This window comes from Epinephelus lanceolatus, chromosome 8 (assembly GCF_041903045.1).
Source record: "Epinephelus lanceolatus isolate andai-2023 chromosome 8, ASM4190304v1, whole genome shotgun sequence".
Taxonomy (NCBI): Eukaryota; Metazoa; Chordata; class Actinopteri; order Perciformes; family Serranidae; genus Epinephelus; species Epinephelus lanceolatus.
The window spans coordinates 12,412,611-12,432,064 of NC_135741.1; the positions used below are offsets into that span (position 1 = coordinate 12,412,611).

Sequence of the window (19,454 nt, forward strand, 5' to 3'; positions counted from 1 at the left end):
AGTGTCTGGATATTCTAGCGTTCTATAAAAATCACTTAAGAACAGTATACAGGAATAAATTCAGCTGAATGTATAATCACACTTTTAAAGTCCAAATGAAATTTTAAAAAATGACGCTTTAACCCTTTAAGACCTTTTGTGCACCTGTTTAACATTATATGGCACAAAATAAAAATTCACTCATATTCCTTAAACCTAATTTGATCATGTTTTCTTCCTTTCTTCCTAAAATTTTAGTTTCTTTTCATCTAGCACATGAATAAGGAGACCCATGGGGAGGGAGGATCTGCCCCAAAATATCAATAAAAAGTTGATCACAAAAAAAACAAAAAAAAAAACAACAACAAGTAACCAACCAATAACATCACAACATCCAACCATCAATCAATCTGCAACTTTAAGCTGCACAGAGCTGGTAAGCTAGCTAGTAACAGCATGGTACGTCAGTGTGTCTTTGTTTGCCCTCAGTACAGTGGTTACAGGCTACAATTTATTCACTTATGGAAAGTGGTATTTGTGACAACTTCAGATTATGCACAAGGGATTTTACAGTAAACTGCTTCAGCAATTAACACTATATAAAGCATACGATGGACTTCTTCTCTCTCCCGCTGATGGACAGCCTATCATTATCCTGTCAGCTAACGCTACTGGATCCTCACTGCTATAACATGCCCACTTTTTCTTTTTTCTTAAACACTCTTTTAATTAAATATTTCACATTGTATACAAACAATAAAAAGGGCATAAATAGAATTAAGGGAAATTAAAATAAGAGCGATGAAGTCAGCTTAGTTCCCAATTCTGCTGCATGGTACACGCCATTTGACAGATTACTTTCACATACATTACCGATGTGTCCTATATTCAGTTTAGACAAATAATACATTCCATTTAGCCTGTGTTACAACAAACAGCCTACAATTCACTAAGCTCATGCAGCCCGTAGTTTACATATTCCATCCAATTACACGTTTCTGCTAATTCGTATACAGATAAGCACTGGCGGGAGACCAAGTTGGTTATCACAGCACACAAGCACAAATCCACTCGCACACATCGTCCAAGTACACGCCCACTTTTTCAACGATCAAACCTTTGTTTTTTTCATTTCTCAAACAGTGAGGCTGAGGTTTAATTTTTCCACTCATTAATGTAATTCATTTATTCCTCCTGATTTAGCGTTAACGATGAGGTGTGTTTGAATGGCCTTTCCTAGCAGTTGACAGACTTATGTGTGTATGGGAGTGCATGTATTTGCAGCCATATGTGTATATATGTGTTAAATATGTTGGTGTAGGTGTATGTATGTGCTTATGTTTTATTATTATCACCTGTGTTTTGTATTTCAGATTGAAAAATGATCTAAAAAAAAGTTACTATCATAAATATTGGCATTATTTTTATTATTTCCGCTGTACAGTAGCTCCATACTGTGCTAAACTCTAAGCCTGCCCACTTTTAGAGGTCCAGTTAAATGCAAAGGATTTGATTCCAATCCCTCTCGTGTTCGTACACCGATCAAATATTCTGTTTCACTGGGAAATATGTCACAGTACAGAAGCTAAAGACGCACTGACGTCCATTTAAGTGGGACATAAAATCATATTTCAAAGTTCCAGTCAAGCTGCCTTTGATAATACTGGTCAAAAGGCACTCCTACTAGAGAATCAAAAGACAGTTTTCATCAGCTGTTTTTATGTGTGCTATTTTTACAATATATAATATTTCCCTGTTTGTTCAGGCGTCATCTCTCAAAGTGTTCCAGTCCATTCAAATGCAGAATGTTCATTTTCTCAGGAAAAAAAGAAAGCTACAGACAGAAAGAGAGAGGGGGGAGAGAAAGAGAGAGACAGAGATGTGTATAGGCCTTGCAGCAGGAGCACATAAAAGCCCAGCTTCAGCCAAGGCCCCTGCTCCAATGTGTAGAAATTAATTGAGTGAAAAAAATCTGCTGTTTAAGGTTGAAGTGGGTTATGGGAGGCAGTGTAACAATTGTTTTCTGTTTGCCAGGGGCTATATATCGTTCATTCCGGCTTTCTCTCTCCTCTCCGCTCAACACTCGCCGCTCCCTCCCCACCCTCCCTCCCTCCCCCCTCACCATCCATCCACCTTCTAAGCCTCTCTTGCTCCCTCCTCTCCTTTTCATCAGTCTTTTATTTTCCACAGTCCACAGTCTGTTTGATTCATTTTTATCTCTCCCATTTTCATCTATCACATAGGAGATTTTTTGGGGGGGTATCTTTAAACTTAATTTTCTAGCAATAACAGGCTCCATTTATGAATTGGGGTTTTACGATGTCTGCTTATGTGTACGTTCACTCTGAATATTCACTCACATACTGTATGTGGCATACATACATACATACAATGACAATATTTTTTCCCCTGAGACTGTCTCAGTGAAACCGAAGATATGCACATGCGTGTGTTATCGGCGCATCTGTCCACATGCATGCATCATTATTTAGTGACAGTGACATTAACAGGGGACTGGTGTCGACACACAAAGCAGAACAAGCTTAGCACCCCCTTGGGCTTAAACAAATGACTCATTCTCTCTCCACATTTAAATGCGCAATAGAAATCCACAAATGTCTGTTGTTGCCTTTCAGTTCGGCGCTATCAACAGAAAAAATACATATCAAAACAACAACAAACAAACAATAAAACAGCATCGAGAGCGAAGAAAAACTGAGTGACAAAGATGTGGCGCACAGGACACAGAAGGGAACATCTATTCAGATTACTTTGAAAAGAACAAGGTTAACACTGATGTAACAGCCAGGAATGGAATCAGAGAGATGTGGAATGCAAAACAAATACGAGAAGAAATTACAGGAAGGAGAGAAATAGAAGGCAGGAAGACACAAAGTTATGATGAACAAAACTTAACAAGACAAGAGCATTAACCAGGAGACTTTTATCTGCATTAGTATTTCCTCTGTTGCCCAAAGCAGAAGGGTTAAACCTGTTTCCTGTGTTAAACTCCTCTTTAGCACCCTTTCATGTAAAATATCAAACCTTTCAATATCACTCTGAGGAAAGCACAGTTGCTCACCCTGTATAATTCTATACAAACACTTAACCATTCTCTTTGAACTTTGCAGCTCCACTCATTATACCTCCTTTGAAGAGTGAATGTTGGAGCAATGCTACGTTTTGATTTTGCAGCTATTAAATGTAACACAGCAGCAAATTACATCTAAACCTCTGTGTTGCTGTGTTAATAATACATAGGCCATGTGCAGAGGAGCAGGCAGAATAAATAGCCCAGCAAAAAAAAAAGAAAAAAAAGAGAAAGATAAAGGTAGCCGATGAGCGAGACGTTTGAGTATAACAAATTCATCTTGTTGCAAACGTCAATACACAAAATATTTTTGCAGATGAGGCAGAAAAGCTGCGGTGGAATTGTGGGGCCAGCTGTACTGCCTTTTTGAGTAAAGAGGAGATAATGTCACCAGATGATTCCTCCTCAAAGCCCTTGCCCTTCCGTGTATAGTAGTATCCTAAACACCGGTGCTGCGCTCCCTATCTGAAGGATATTAAAAGAACCAAGTGTTCCAGAGGCAGCAGAGGAAAGAAGAGATGGTTCTGCCAAGGCCCTACAGCACCCGAAGAAAACTGCTGCTCTTGACATAGGGGTCTGCCTTTGCTACAGGAATGGCCTCATATTAACGCAGACCATTGGAGTAAGCTGCTTTTTCAAAGAGGAGAAGCAGATGGAGGTAAGAAAGAGAGGGAGAATGAGAGAGGAAAGGGAACAAGATAAAGACAGATGGGGAGAAAGGGGAAACTCGCAGATTCAGTAAAAAGGCATATCCTGAAGAGCTATCCAAGGCATTTCAGGCAATCTATATATTGCATTTTACAGGTTTTCAGGAATAGAAAACCACTCTTTGATTCTACTCAATACTTAGACCTCAGCTGACCCTTTGGTCTTGGCCTGTAGACAGAAAATGTGTGAACCAGCCAAAAGCTGGTTGTAGATCATTAAACAGAGATTCTGCAAAGAACTTGCACCCTGACATAAGGGAGGTGAGGTGAAACTTGCTTTCCTTTGAACTTCCACCTTTAAATTCAAGCGAATCAACCGAATCCAGCAATGTTTTGAGGTATAGACTGGGCCTTTCAGTGTATAACACCGCACACTGTATCATTTGGTGGTGGTGTTTTCGGAGCAGCATGAATCTCTAAAGAGTCTTCTGGCCTGGATCTGAGGAACGGTAGAAGGGAGAAGCCTTGGTGAAAGTTGCTCATTTGCATAAAACCCAGGCCCCCTTGTTGCCCAGGGATCTGTGTTTCGCTCACGAGACCAAACAAAGGGAGAATTCACACACTAAAAGCAAACCTCAGAGTCATGCAAAGCCTGCTCACTGCCTGCAGTGCTCTGTTTTCTTCACCCTCTCTACAAACCTCTTGCCCCTTTTTTGCATATCTGGAGTTGGTTCTGCTCTGCTGCTCCCATGGGGGTTACACATATCAAACGCTGGCAAATTCACTTGATTTGGTGCACCAACAGCATGAGGATAATGAGTGACAAGCGAAGCACTGGGAAGCATCCCTGTTTCAGTCTCAAAAGATTTTTGGGGTCAAGTGTCCCCAGAGAATGAAAACAGCCATATGGCTCCCAGTCATCTCCACTCCTGCATTTTTACTGTGCTCCATTATACTCCTGATATGGTTTTTTACCACAGCAGCAATGAGGAAGGTGTGTGCAGCAGCTGGACAGTTCCCCCTTTTCACTGGAACCCAGAATGGAGCTGCAGTGGGGAGCCCTGATAAAGCCGGTCTTTAAATGGAAGTCAAATTCCTCAAGCTTTGTGACAAATTAGAATATTTCTTAGGCCGTTTTCTGGGGGACATTTCCTCCTAACCCTTCACAATAAAGATGGGGACCCCTGTGGAGATGCCTCAGCATGACAACACTGTAACATGTAGCATCAAGTGGTAAATTAAATTATGTAAGTTGTCGATAATGCACAGCTTTTTGACAGGCCCCCTTATACATTCGCTCCCTACAGCAACCTTTCCAAAATTAGCCCCTCAAATCCGGCTGCTGGATTGAAACGGTGATAGCGGGGTCAGCACGAAAGGCAGACGGAGAGCTTAACTGCTGCTGAGTGATTCGGCAATTGTAAGAAGTAAAAGAGGAAAACTAATTACTGTGGTCTTAAAGGAAAAACCATGGGTAAAGTGGACGCTCCCAATGCTGGGGGTAAGGCGTTCATGTGGGAAGGCTTTGGTTCAGTCGCTAATAACAACATAACAACCCCCATTAAGCCATTATGCTGGGGAGAGGATTACTGCTTTAATCTACTGTGCTGGATAAAAAAAACCCATACACAATAACTAAAATGGATATCTGGCTCCATCACCTACATCCTGTGCACGGCAACATCTAAAGCTAAATACTGCGTTTCCAAATAAAGGCCTTAGTAATAATTTCATTTATATCCACTTTATTTTTTCATTACAATACCATGGAGCATTCTCTCTGCAATATTTATGTTTGCCTTGTATTAGCATGACTACATCGAAAGGCCTGTAAACCACATACTTCCTGTGCCTACGCAACCACTCCTTGACTGTTACGTTACTGTATGTGAGAGCAGAAGGTTAGGAGTTATAACCATGGTAACCCTTCTTTGAAATATCACACACAGTAATCAATCAGGTAATTCAAAAAGGAAGAGCTATAGCCGTGTGAGCTCCAAGGCAAAAGAAAAAAAACATAGTGAATAACAAAGCAGGCTCCGGGAGAAAAGAGAAGACAATGGAAACAGTAATCGATTAACTGTCTTTACAGAGCAGGCAGCTGACTGTTGTCTAAAAGATAGCCTATAAGTTTGAATAAAAATGGAAAATACTAACTTTTTTTTCTTTGCTTTGGGCATCGCCTGTATCAGTAATCTGATCTTAATTTCACAGTTGACTTGGAGCAGGGGCAGGAGGGAGAGCATGCACAGTGTCACCTCCTCTCAGAAACAGGGGTTTGCTCAGTGCCCTCTCACATCTGGCCTCACAATCTGGTGATATCAGCCTTCGCATCTGTAAATCAGTGCTACCACTGCTGCTGAAGACACATACAGCCACCCAAAGCAACTCTATTTCACAGATATGCAGCAAATATGATTATAACTCACCAACGCAGCCCACAAAGGTGGCCATGAAACAGCTGAATGATATATTTTCTCATCATGTTTTAACTAGCAGGCAAAGAAGCACAAATATGAAGCTGTGCCTCCAGAGAGTCATTTGAATTCAGATAAAAACGTGCTTGGATGGACAAAAACCATCAATGTTTGATTTGCTGCAAAAGGAAAGGCTAGACTAGTAAAAAGAGGAGCTAAATGTTGAAGGTCATGTGATATTGAAAGCCAATGCAGTGTAGCATCCAGCGCGCATCCACTAGCATCCACTCCATTACAACATTAGCAACTAATGTTTTGACATTTGTCTTCATTATTATCAATGAACAGAGGCGATTGAGCCACCAGCATGCTCCATTACCTTCCTTCATTGCACAGTTGCACAGTTGAAATCACACATTAGGGTGGATCCAACATGAAATGATAAGTTACGGGGGCTAAGGACGAGCCAGCTGATTATTTAGGTGGTGGAGGGTGAGAGCACTGGGTGAAGGGATGGTGAGGTGGAGCTAAAGCGGGAACGGGAGTTAGGGAAGTGGTAGAGAACTGTATTGGCATTAAAGTCTTGGGAGCGTGGGGGCGCAGAGCAACACAGCACACCTTAAGAGGAGAAGCTCATTTCAATCGGTATAATTAGCCTGTGGTAATGAAATAAGTCAGAGGCACTGCCACCTTCACTTAAGAGAAAATCGATCTGCATTTTAGGGAGTTTATTAAAGCTTAGGAATAATAGGGAGAAAGGATAGAAGGGGTGGACGAGATGGGGGGGTTAAGCCGACATTAACAGCTAATCAGATAAGAAGAGGTGCTAACATTGTGGTAGAAGCTTGACAAGAACGGAGATCAGCTGGAGTTTGTCAAAGCAGATGTGTTTGAGGTCTCTGCTATTTCACAGCGAGAAGCCAGGGGATGCTAGAGCTATATGCACACTTGGAGACCTACAGCCTGAATTAGGATGACATCACTCTGTGAGAATAAAGCCAATCAAAACCTGGTGTAACCGAGGATCCTGACTGATAGACAGCCTGGACGTCTTCATTAGCGTGGCTGCGAGGATCCCTGTGGAAGTTTGGCCGTGGCCAGGAGCTGGTGAACAACTCGAGCTTGGTAAGAGCAAGGTGTGGTGAGATAATCACTGATGGACATCTCTCCTCAGGTGCCCCAAATGCATGCTGGTTGCTGGGGGTGCTGCTTGCTCATTTATCCAGCCGTCTGGCCAACTCACCTGGAGTGATGGGGGAGACGTCAGGAAGGCAGGCTGCTATTTCACGGCCTGTTAAGCGCTAATGCCGCAACATGCCCCGCGCTCCAATTTTAGGGAACAGGGAGCATTACCACCCAACTCAAGGTTCTGTCCGTCTGGACTGTGGACTTGGAGGGTAGTGGAAGGAGGAGAGAAAGGGCAGTAAGGAGAAAGGGAGGTGGGAGTAGGGCAGGACAATGAAAAATCTGGTGAAAGAATTAAAAGACAGGGAAATGAAAGACACAGGGTGAAAGGGTGGAAGGGAGAAAGACACTCAAAGAGAGTAAAAGGTAGAGACAGAAAGAGAGGGAGGGAGAAAGAGAGTAGAGCCTCGGTTTACACGGGCTGCTGAGCCAGCACTGCGGAGCAGACAGGACAGCAGCAGCACACGCTGACATCTACTCCTGCTACGCTAGGCTGCCTCTTGCAGGCCCCAGAAGGCCCTTCGCTCCCGGACTCGCAGCCTTTCTCTCGCTGGAGCCACTGAACATCACTAGCCTGAACCACCCACAACACTTGTCCTCTCTGTGCGCTAAGCCTGGCCCATGTAATAACCACAGAACCTCTATTAAGCACTGGATGGCTGGGGAATCAGAGCAGCTACAGCTCAGCATGAGTGATGTGAAAACTCCCCTGTAAAACAACTGAGGTTATGCTCAAGTTATGTCAACTCTTTGTGTTCTGGCTTGTGAAGGTATGATATGAATTATGTATTTAAATGGATCTTTCTCCTCTCCTTCTAAATAGAGTAGTAAGCAGAAATAGATAGCTCTTTATCCTCTCCTGCGGTCTCGCACTCTCAGTACAGAAGACCAAGTCATTTGTATGTGCTTACAGTAAACATGACTGTGCATGATGGGTCATGGTTCCCATCACAGGCTGGTTACAGCAGTGATGGATCACCTCTCTGTCAGTCTGGAGGCCTGAGGTGTTTAAAGGACATGACTCGGGCCTATTAAGGCTATAAGATGTGGATGTGTATACAAAAACACACAATACATTCTCAGCAGTGTAATTCAGCACAATGAGTGCTCTGTGTTTTTATGTACAGTATGTGAAATAGCAGCAGTTATGGACCCAGTTTCTACCTGTGCTCTCTGTCTCTCTACACTAAACTCACCTTCATACCTTGCACTGCTGCTCACACAGCAATTAGCTCTGGTAAATTAGACTGGTTACAACATACTGGAGCCCACTGAGCAAAATCACAGGGTGGAGAGTTACACTCAGTGAACAGCCATCCGTCTTTATGTGTGTGACTCATGATGACTGCACATTAGTACATCTTTTACCTCACATTCTTGCATACTGCACACTACAGTTTAGTGATTCGACAACTGCATCTCAGCCTCCGACTGCTTATTGCTACTGATGGACATAAAATACTGTAATAGTCACCAGTGCATTACTCAGTGTTCATGTCAAGTGTCAACTGGGATGTAAAGAAAAGCTCAGTTTCAAACACTCAAGGGCCCTTTCTGTTTCCAGCACATGTTGCTTCTGTTTCAGTGTGACTGAAATTCACACCACACCGCTACCACGATGCAGCGTCAAGGTACAGCGTTACGGTGCACACATTGGACATGCCGTGTCAAGTCAACAGGCCTGCACAGCATATCTAGCACAATATGTAGCACATAAAGTGAATCTGAAGTGCTGCCCTCGATTCAAAAGTCTTTTGTGTTTTATTCCACGTGATTCCTCACCTTAAGAGCCGATCTCTTCAGCTATGGCTTGCCAGGAAATGTCTTTTTTTAATATTATTTTTATAAAGCAGGGACTGTTGGTCGCAGAGGTCCGGATATTTTTATACCGTAACAGTATGTTTCCATTGTGACAGGTACAAGAGCAGAGAAGAACATGCGCTATCACTGGACAACAGAAGTACCTACGATACAGTGGCTGTGATGTGCCAGTTGAGAGAGTTGCTCTAAAGAAAAACGGCTGCCTTTTTTAAGGAGCACTGACCAGAATTGATGCTGGGAAATAGGACAGTGGCATACAGTACAGTATTCTGTTGGGGGACAGTGCTTTCACGTGTGCTGAAGTGGGCCGCGATGATGTAGCAGACAGTAGGAGTAAGGTGGATGTGGGGACATTTTCATAACTTGACATCTGTTGCTACTCTCAAGTTAAAGTTCTGCTTTAGATAAATGCTCTTTTATATTGTTTTTTAGGACTTGGGGAACAGCTTGTTCTTGTAACTGTACACATCATGTTTATCACAAAAGAACCAGCTAATACTTCTAACATATCATACCTCAATGTCCCTGGCCTCTTCTTGGAGGGACACTTTGAGGGCAGAACTAAGAGATCAGTCTGCAATTGGGGGGAATCTGGGTAGAGGTGAAGCTGGCCAAAGGGCAACCAACACAGTTGATGCTGGCCTTCCACCAAACAACTTTCACTGTTGCAGAAAATGTCCAATTTCATAATACCATCATGAGAGTTTTAACTCAGTTGGTGCACACTCCCACAGTCTCAATCGTTTGAGAGATTACGATAAAACCAAACCCTTTGTTTTTAGTCTTGGCTTATGCAAATAGTGAAATTTAATGATGAAAATCCAGCACCAAACAGGAAGCAGCAAACTGGGTGGACAGTAAACTCAGAAGAGACTCACGGGAGGCGTAAGAACATGAACAACTTTCGGTTCTTTTGTGCTGTGGAAAAGAAAAGTTGTGGAGTTAAATTCAGTGTTTATCTGATCCACCAGAGATTTGTAGGGAAGGCGAGGGATCTTAATTTTTTAAATGGTTTGCTGGTGGCGAGTTGAAGCAGCAAAATCCAAAGAGTTTACACACAAATACAGGTTGTCTTAATAGATTGTATTAATGCTGAATTGACAAGAACACTGTCGACAAATGACGCCTTGTATCTCCCGTTTCTAGAGTTATACATTTTTGCTGACACATGAGGAATTGTTAAGATGTCGTGTTTTGTAAAGGGAGTTTGGCATAATATTTTCCACCAGGAGCAGGATGCGAAATACTCTCAAAAGGAATTGTAGTCTTGCAAACAGTGACCTGGCAAGGCCTCTAGTCTTTGCAAAATCCTACAGTGTGTGACTAAAAACTGACATTGTCTTTAAATGTGAGAGAGTGTCAGACTTCAGTCTTTTAAAAGTCTTGTCAATGTTTTCTGTTGTATGGTAGGCATTGGTGTGACGGCCTTAAAGTGCTGTCAGCAGAGGTAAACTCACCCCAAAACATAAGTAAAATTGGCATGCATGACCCTGTCTCATTGTTAAACAAAACAACCCCTTTGTATTAGTTTTCCTATAAACTGAGGTTGGAACTGCACAATAATGTACCTCTGTTTTGCTGTTAAAATAGGTGTTGGGCAACTGCCACTTGGCTCCGATGGACTTAATGTGGTTGCCAGTAAAAAAAAAGATTTGAGGAAGAAATGCTTGTTTTGCCCTTTATGCAAGACACCAGATCACAAAGGGCAGTCACTATCAAATCCCTGTCTGTACAGGTTTAACGTATTTTGTTGAGACTGACAAAGTCAGAGCAACATGCGACACGTTACCGTACGTTATCGGTATTCACATTTTTAATATAACCATATCAATGCAAGTTGGCTGACTAAACCATCTGTAAAGCCAGTACTGTCATAAACTGGAAAAATATGTAATAGTCCAAAAGGATGGATGTGCGTAGTCCCAACAGGTTATCAGACCACTGCAGGACCAGAGATGACACTGAGCTGGCAAGGCGAAGGAAGAGGCCATTTTCTTGGAGTGACAAATATCTGGAGGAGTACAAACAGAGAGCAGAGCCCCTGTTGGGAGAATGCCTGAGCTTTGTCTTTGTCACACTGTGTGACACAGACTCACAGCACCACTCCCTGAGGTGTGTGGTTATGTGTACGTGAATTGTGTGCATGTGCTCTTGTGTGTGTGTATATGTGCACACACACACACGCGCGAACAGGAGACCAAAATCTCACATCTCTAACTCCACTCTATCTCAACTCCTGTGCTTCTGGCAGCTGTGCTTGTGGCTAAACATGTGAAGGGGACCAGGACACAAACTTTAGATACTGAAAGCAAAGGAAGTGAAAGAGTCTGAGGCTGAGACTTGCCTGGTTTCATATGTGCGACTGCTGATAAATCAGCTGGAGGGTGCCAGCACACTGCATTGCCACCACCTCAGGTGGAGCAAGATTGAGCCTGGGTGAGCCAAGGACAGATACATCTGGGTCTTTTATGGCAGCGGCTGGTATGGGGAGTGACGTGGAGTGAGGTGAGGGAACGCTAGTTCCACAGTACTGCTTTGAGCCAGCAAGATTAATGTAGGCTCTCTGGAGCAAAGGCAACATCCAGAGCCTTAATAAGGTACAAACAATCGGTTCCACTCCACTGGCTTCCCAGGGAAAACTATTGTTGTGCCGCATTGTTTCTTGGTAAGGCTCCTTGGAGACACAGGCCGACTGCAGCATGTGACTGTCTCCATTACAGCCAAGGGAGAGCTCACTGTAGACCTGTGTTTGTCTGTGTCAGGGTGAAGGCTGGCTCTCGCCCATCCCGCCCCCACCCTGCCTGTTTCACTCCCTCCAAATCCAAAGTCTTGTAAGCGCACTCACCTCAACTCCCTGCACTTTCAACTTCATGTGATCCTCCCGTGTGGTCTTCCCGTCTTTCCTCTTCTTCCAGCAGTAGCCATCCTTTCTGTACTTCACCTTCTTCCTATTGTACAATATCATCGACCCATTCTGCGGCCTGGATCCGTGGAGACAGGACAGAGAGAGGGAGAGCAAAAAAAAAAAAAGAGAGATGAGATGAGAAGAATTTTTAGGCAAAGCTACAGCACAGCTCAGGGACTCATTTTAGAGATGTACAAAGAGGCCCGACACGAGTCTGCGCCAGGCAGAAAATGCACCAGTGACTTAGATGACAAGACTTCTTTATGGTGTTTTTCAGCATTGGTATGCACAGTTTGACAATGAACAAAGCACCCTTCAGCATACATTTCTCCCAATGAGAAGTGTGTGTGCTGCGAGCCGCTAAAGTGACACTCCTTCTCGTGGAGTAAATTACATGAAGGGCAGTGTGTAAGGCAAGCAGCATGGGGGTAGGGGGGGGCTTCGTTTCTTATCGCTCATTCATCCAACTTAAATGAGTTGTGGTGTTGGAAGTCCCTAGGGGGAAGTGAAGATCCTCCCTCACACTCCATTCATAATTCATTCTCCCTCCACCAGACCACAGCCTGTAGGCTCATAATGATATAATGTAACTATTTGATGATAATCTGCCTTTCCACTTCGATTTGTAACAGAGGCATTTGGCGCTCAGTGTTAAACATTAACAGAAAGTGTAGCATAAAACATTTATGACTTACTCAACAATTAGTGAGCAGTTGAAGAGAGTTTTGTGTGGGTGTATTTGTATTTGTGTGTATTGTGGAGTGGCTATGCATCATCAGTATGAATCCATACATATGCCACACTGCGCATCCGTTTCCCACGCACTTTTGCACTCCTCCAACACACACACACACAGACAAACACACAGACACATACACACAGCTGCTATGATTTGGAGCTCTCCCAAATGAGAACAGGTTTGCCTCAGTGTTTGGGGCCTCACAGTGAATGAGCGGGAAAGCCGCCTGCCCAAGCTGCTGAGGAGGCAATGTAACTGTTGAGGGGGACTTAACCATCCAGTCAGCTGGTGAGCCTTGTTAGCTTTGTGCTCACTGCTCACATGCATATAGGCACAACACACACACAGATACATGAGATGGGAACACGAAAATCTGGAAAAACTCTCATCAAAGCAAAGAACAAAAGCCGGGCTGATTTGTGTCTTCTCTAACAACATTCAAAATAAGTTGTTTTGCATTGTTTAGTTGTTTATTGTAAAGTTTTTTTTTTGATTTCCACAAGGTTTATTTATAACGCTGCATGCATCATTTTGCAGGGCTGCCTTTGGGGGCCAGGGCGCGTGTTTATCTTGGTATCACTCATCAATCATTTTCCCGGCCAGATCTCAGGGGCCGGTGGAGAAGGAGGAGAAGGGGGAGGTGGGGTCCCTGCAGTCCCCCCTCTGTGGCCCCTGACAGCACCTTCTAATGAGAGACGCCACTCACACACTGACATGCTCACTCCTTGCTGATCTCCCTTCTTCCCTTTCCTCCTCCCTTCCTCTTCTCTTCTCGCCGTCAGTCGACTCAAGCTGCGCACCGGGGACCGTCTTTGTCTCCTCCCTCGCTCCGGCTCCTCTTCATGCTTTCTCTCTCTCCCTCTCGTTTCATCTGTCTCAGGATCCCTCACCTCCACTCTCCCACACCTCCCTCTCTCCTGCTGTTTCCTCCTCACTCACTGCCCTCTCTTGTTTAGCACTCAGCATACTTTGCAGAAAACAACTATTAAACAGACATTTTTATTGGTCAGTTTGAAAAGTGGAACTGCTCAATGGCTGTGTGGGATACACACAAAGTATAAATTGTGTTCTAGTTTACAGCATCTGTAATGTCACCCAGTGTGGAGGCGCGATCATAAATGGCACTCATGAGCTAAGAACTTTTGCAGATTGCTGCAATCTCAACATACAGATTTGCATCCCAAATGTCACTTGAAGGACACTCATTTGACATGCCTACATCAGCACTCGGTATCAATCAAACAGCAGAATGGCCCTCTCTAACAGTGCGATCCTATTATTTGTTTCGATATCGTTCTGGGGTTTTGTCCTTCAAAAGATACAAGGAGTGTGTGCTTCTTAAAATGTAGCTCTGCTTGAGACAAAAAGATGGGCGCAGATGAGATAAGGCAGAAAATCAAATGACACAGGGCTATCTGATCTCCTCCAGAGCACTGGAAATTGGGGTGAGGCTTCGGTGTCAGAGGCTCCACGCCGTATTTATCGGCTCTGCGCAAAAACGTATTCGCTCAGCTATTTTTGAGGGACTGTTAGGTAGATGCTATTTTTAATTCAAGGCACTTTGGACCCAGAGGAGAGAGCCTAGGCACCCTGAGTAGGTCTGAGGCAGAGGCCAGTCTAAAATGCATGCTTTGGCAACATAATGTGTCTCCTCTCACTCCTGCTGTCTCCCTCTCTCCCTCCCACTCATCTCCTACCACTGTATACTTAGGCGTTTCAATTAATCTTATCAGAATTATACATATTTATACATGAGGGGGAAAAGCTAACTGCTCTGTTATCAAAGAAGCGTGACAGGAGGCTCTCTGTCTCAGATGCCTAAATGTGGCAGATTAATATGGAAATACAGGCTTCTGACAAAGTGCACACAAGCTCCACAGCCGCCTCGCTCCTCTTTGGAGTTTGCAGCGATAATAAGCTTTACCCTCAGGGTGGTGTTAGGCCTTGTCCAGTCCTTTAGGAATCATTCATTTACCCAGGTAATGGCATTCGCTCAATCAGATTTGTTCATTTGAAAAAGTCAGGGGAGGGTGGGGGGTTTATGAGGTTGGTGACGTGTTCAGCATGGGTAACAAAGCCAAAGCAGGGGAGCCCGGGCCCACAGGCAGGCAGAGCAGCGCTCACAGGCTCAGCTTCACTGTCTAATGGCCGATAGGCACTAACAGAGAGGAGGAGGAGGAAGAAGCTAAAACAGACAGACAGAGAGAGACAAATCTGCCCGAGTGTTAGAGATTCTCCTGTTCCAACAGCGATCAGTGGGGAGAATCCACAGCTCTGGTGAATCATCCTAAAATCCTAAAATGCTCTCCCAGCAATGGAACTTTGAAATGTTCTGACTTGAATAAACATTATATTTATGTAGAACACAAACAGGCTTATTGTGCAAGTGCAGACACGCTTTTGGCAACTATTAGCTATTCATAGAGCAGCAAAATAAAAAAAGAAACTCCAAGAAATCACAGTATGTCGTCAACATATTACTTATAATACATGAAATAAGGCATTACTGGATTACTGGACTCAGAACTACTCAACTGTATCAAGTGTACTCTTGTCAAAAGGGTTAGAGAGAATGAAATATTTCAGTCTTGGTGAACCGGTGTAGCAGTAATAGCTGGGCTCGAGCCTCCCTCCTATTCCCCATGATGCCCTGGGTTTGATTAATACCATACATGCTGTTTTTCTCCCCAGCAAGCTCAACTGGCAGTGCAGCCAGGAAAAGAGGAGAGTAAAGTAGAATAGAGAGAGTAGAATAGAATAGAATAGAATAGAATAGAATAGAATAGAATAGAATAGAATAGAGGAGAGGAGAGGAGAGGAGAGGAGAGGAGAGGAGAGCTGGGCCGGAGAGGCTTTGAAGATCGGAGGGTGAGCTGGTTGGGGCCTGAAGTGGCTCGGGAGGGAGGCGACACCTGCTGTTCTCAATTACCCATCAGAGCCTTCAGCCATCACAGCCTTTACCTCACTGTGTCAACAACCACACTCACACCTACTACTCATCCAAACACATCTACACACACACACACACACACACACACACCTACATTTGGCGTCACACACACCAACCCTATTAAGTATAAATATGAGGCACAAATACGCCCCTGAGCACCCACACACAGGCACATGTACACGTACACACCAAGTTTGCGGTAACCCTGTTGCTCCATCTAGGGATAACATTAATAGCAAGACGAGTGACAGAACATCAATAACACGCTGATGCTGGTCATTACTGCTTCTGTCAATCACAGGTAAAACACAGGTCACATGTGTTAAAACATGTGTGTGTGCAACACACACACACACACACACACACATCTGGAGCTGTCAACACTGAGCAGAGGTGTTTCCACATGTAATGTAATTAGACTTGAAGCAACGGCGCTCTATTAGATGGCACATCATCTATGAGCCGGATGTGTGAGCAGAAAGGTGCTGGCGTCGCGTCGGGGGCTCCTATCTGGACGCATCACGTGCAATTGATGACTCGCAGATAAGCCGCTCCCTTCAGCCCTGCCAAAGAATGCATCAGGAAGTGGGGCGTTCTCTAAAACTACTTTAAATGTAAATCTGCCACGGCCTCAGGATTGAGATTCATTGTCTGCGCTGCTCTGAAACCCCTCCAACTCCCCCGCTAGTGTTCGTATGTTGAGACGCCGCAGGTCGCACACCTCTCCGACTGCCAATGAGGCCTCGGCGCGTGGTCACTGTGATGCCCACAGTTCATACTCCTGGAGTCCTGAGTGGCCTCAGCCTTCAACCATGAATGCCTAATTATATATGGTAATTAAGGGGGTGGTGGGTCAGTCAGCTGGAACAAGTTATGCAACATTTAAATCACGTGGTATCATCCGTATTTCTACATTACATGTTAATCTTTTTTCTCTCTACTCCTGGCTGTCTGGGAAATGGTCATGGTCGTCTTTATAAAGAATTAAGGATAACTGAGAGAGAAAATGGTCACATCAACTGAGTGAATTAGATTGAGATGAATCAAGAAGTTAAGTTTTCCAAATATGATATCACGTATCTCCAAGGCTGTACAGATGGAGCGCAATGTTTGTTTACCCAATGTGTTCAACTAAATACAACAGTAATGATGAGCGGGTAGCAGGGCCCCTGGAGTTGTAATTCAGGGTAGGGAGACAGATCGTGTGCCTCCCCTCTTTCTCTCTATCTATACTGCCGATGACTGCCACAGAACTCAGGCCCCGGCCCGCTGCCCTCCAGCACAAAACAGATGTTCCCCCCGCACTTATCTCAATGAAAAAATCACAGACAATTTACAAAGAATATAAATTACGGTCGTAGCTACATGTCAGTCGCTCTGTCCCTATAAGACCTTGTAAAGAGGATAAGGGTGAATTGGTGTGGGAGGGTGGGTGGATTGTTGGGAGACAACATAAGGCGGATGGAAGCAGCAGGGGAGGGGGGTTGGTGGTGGTGTTGCTCTTATCTGGTCCACAGCAGCCCAGCAGAATGAGAGGGAGGCTGGTGACTGGCGGTGATGCTGCGCTGATAGCACTAAGCCGGTTTCATGCACATTTCAGGGAGGCTGCCGTCACTACTCAGACTTAAAGCTCTCAGCTCCTGCCAGTGGATGAGGTTGGGACGTTATTTACAAATAGCCATGTCATACACTGGTTACACCACTCCATTCTCTGTGTCAACACATACACACATAGCAGTAAAGAGGGCTAATGTGCAGCTTTGATGTACAGCTTAGGTGACATGGAATTTGAATTTTGGTGCTTGTAAGGTTTCGGCTGTGAAGACATTTCTTATTCACTTGAAATGCACACCGTTGCTGTATGTGTGTGTGTGTGTGTGTGCGCGGATATAATATGTTTAACTGGGTTGAAATGTTGATGACTTTCAACTGCTTGCTCAAAAGGCTTCCACATCATATTTGTGGCAAATGCTATTTTCAGCCTTTAGTCAGTATGCATATGCTTACTTGGAAATAGCAACTACAGAGACGATGATTCATACCTCACATCCTCTCCGCTAATCTTCACAAATCATCCGCGGTGTGTCTCAGTACATTGTAAATAAAGGTGCCATCAGAACGAAGCTTCACTATGGCCTGGCTCCTGCTGACAACTACATGCTGTGTGCATCGGGCATGTGTAGACTTAAGTCCTGTGGCAATGCCTTATTATGACACTTTGTAAAGAGGATGCTTTTGTACTTTCAATAATGCATGGGCAGCGGGGAATTGCGTACAGCCTTATTTTATGTCATGGGGTACAGTTGCTGCTTTAGGAGCTTTACGTTCTTCCATGGTAAGAAATACTAATGCAATTAAATCTGAGTCGAACTAGACTGCAGCAAGAAAAGGTCAGGTTTTCATTATTAGTAACAACAACCTTGCTTTCTATTAAAACGAGGAGCAGCAGAACTTAGCCGCCAAGTTAATGATGTGGTCATGTAGTTTCAAGAGCCCAGCTCAGAGTGGAGGATCAAAGATTTTTGTTTCTCTTTACTGGATTCCTATTAATGTCACATTCAACAAGTAACACTGAATTGTGTCATTGAGGTATTAAAGATAAAAGTGTAACAGCCGGTTTGGAAATAAAAAGCAAGGAGAAGTCAGAGGACACAAATTAAAAGACAGAATATCAAGACCTTGATTATGACGCTGGACCACAAACTGTAAAACCCTGAAACCTTGATCCTGCCTGTGCTGGCAAAGGTTTATATCAATGTGTACGTTATTATTCTTAATCAGTAGAAAATATGTACATCTCATTACTGGAGGAAAATAACTGGAGGCCATTATCATTGTCAGAGGTTGTGGGGTGATCATTTCTCAAGCGAAATGGCAAAGGTAGTGGTGCCTTCTGTAACAAGACAGCGTAAAGTATCTATTGGTACCAACCATGTTGGAATCACTTGTTGGGAAGGGGGCTAAATGATGCCCCAAAGTTGGGCTAAATTTTGGTGAGGGAACAGCTGGCATGGCCATTTTTAAAGGGGTACTTTGAACTCTTGCCTCAAGATATCTGAATGAAAATTGGTTCTATGGGTACCCAATAGTCTCCCCTAAACTTGAGAAGGCTTGTTCTTCAATTAATCACCCAACTTACATACATAACACATTAAAACAAGATTGTTGTGGAACTTATACCGTTAATTGTACCAGTATTAGTCTACCCACATCAGATAATTAGTAATATTAACTGTAAAATAACCAACCAAAGTAATCAGAATTTGGTTCCTTATCTATCCATATTAATAAAGTTTTCAACTAGCCCAAATACTCTAACAGCAGAGGCAAATTCCTAAAATTCAATTACAGCTTTTGGTTTGGGTGTGCCACCCCAAGATTTTCAGTTTTGGTGAGGGCAGTTGCCTGTACCTCCACAGTCCAGTACCCCTTTTTGATAGTCATGGACTGGCTTGGCTTGGTTTGATTTGGTTTGGCCCATCAGCCCAGCGCGGCAGGGATGTGCGTCTCCAACAGGGCTACCTGCTTGAAGTTGTGTCTTTAACTGATTACGTCTGGTCTTGTGTGATGACGTTTAAAAGCAGCAGGCTGATCCTAGGGTAAAGTCCTTGTTATTTTTGCTCCAAGTGTTTCTCCATCACACAGCACAGCAGGTAAAAGAAGTTTACCTGTTGGAGATGAGCTGTTTGCAGAGTTGCAGTGAGAGTCTGATGTCTGCAG

The 19,454-nt window shown here is 43.9% G+C and overlaps 1 protein-coding gene across 8 annotated transcripts in view; it reads right to left on the minus strand.

Annotated features, from left to right (window-relative positions):
- The window catches only part of camta1a (calmodulin binding transcription activator 1a), a 373,492-nt gene that overhangs the window by 145,277 nt on the left and 208,761 nt on the right, over positions 1-19,454 (minus strand). For all 8 annotated transcript variants that reach the window (XM_078169855.1, XM_078169850.1, XM_033630118.2 and 5 more), the window contains one exon: positions 11,986-12,121. In XM_078169855.1, the coding sequence (XP_078025981.1) occupies positions 11,986-12,121 (136 nt within the window). The remainder of the gene's footprint in view (positions 1-11,985; positions 12,122-19,454) is intronic.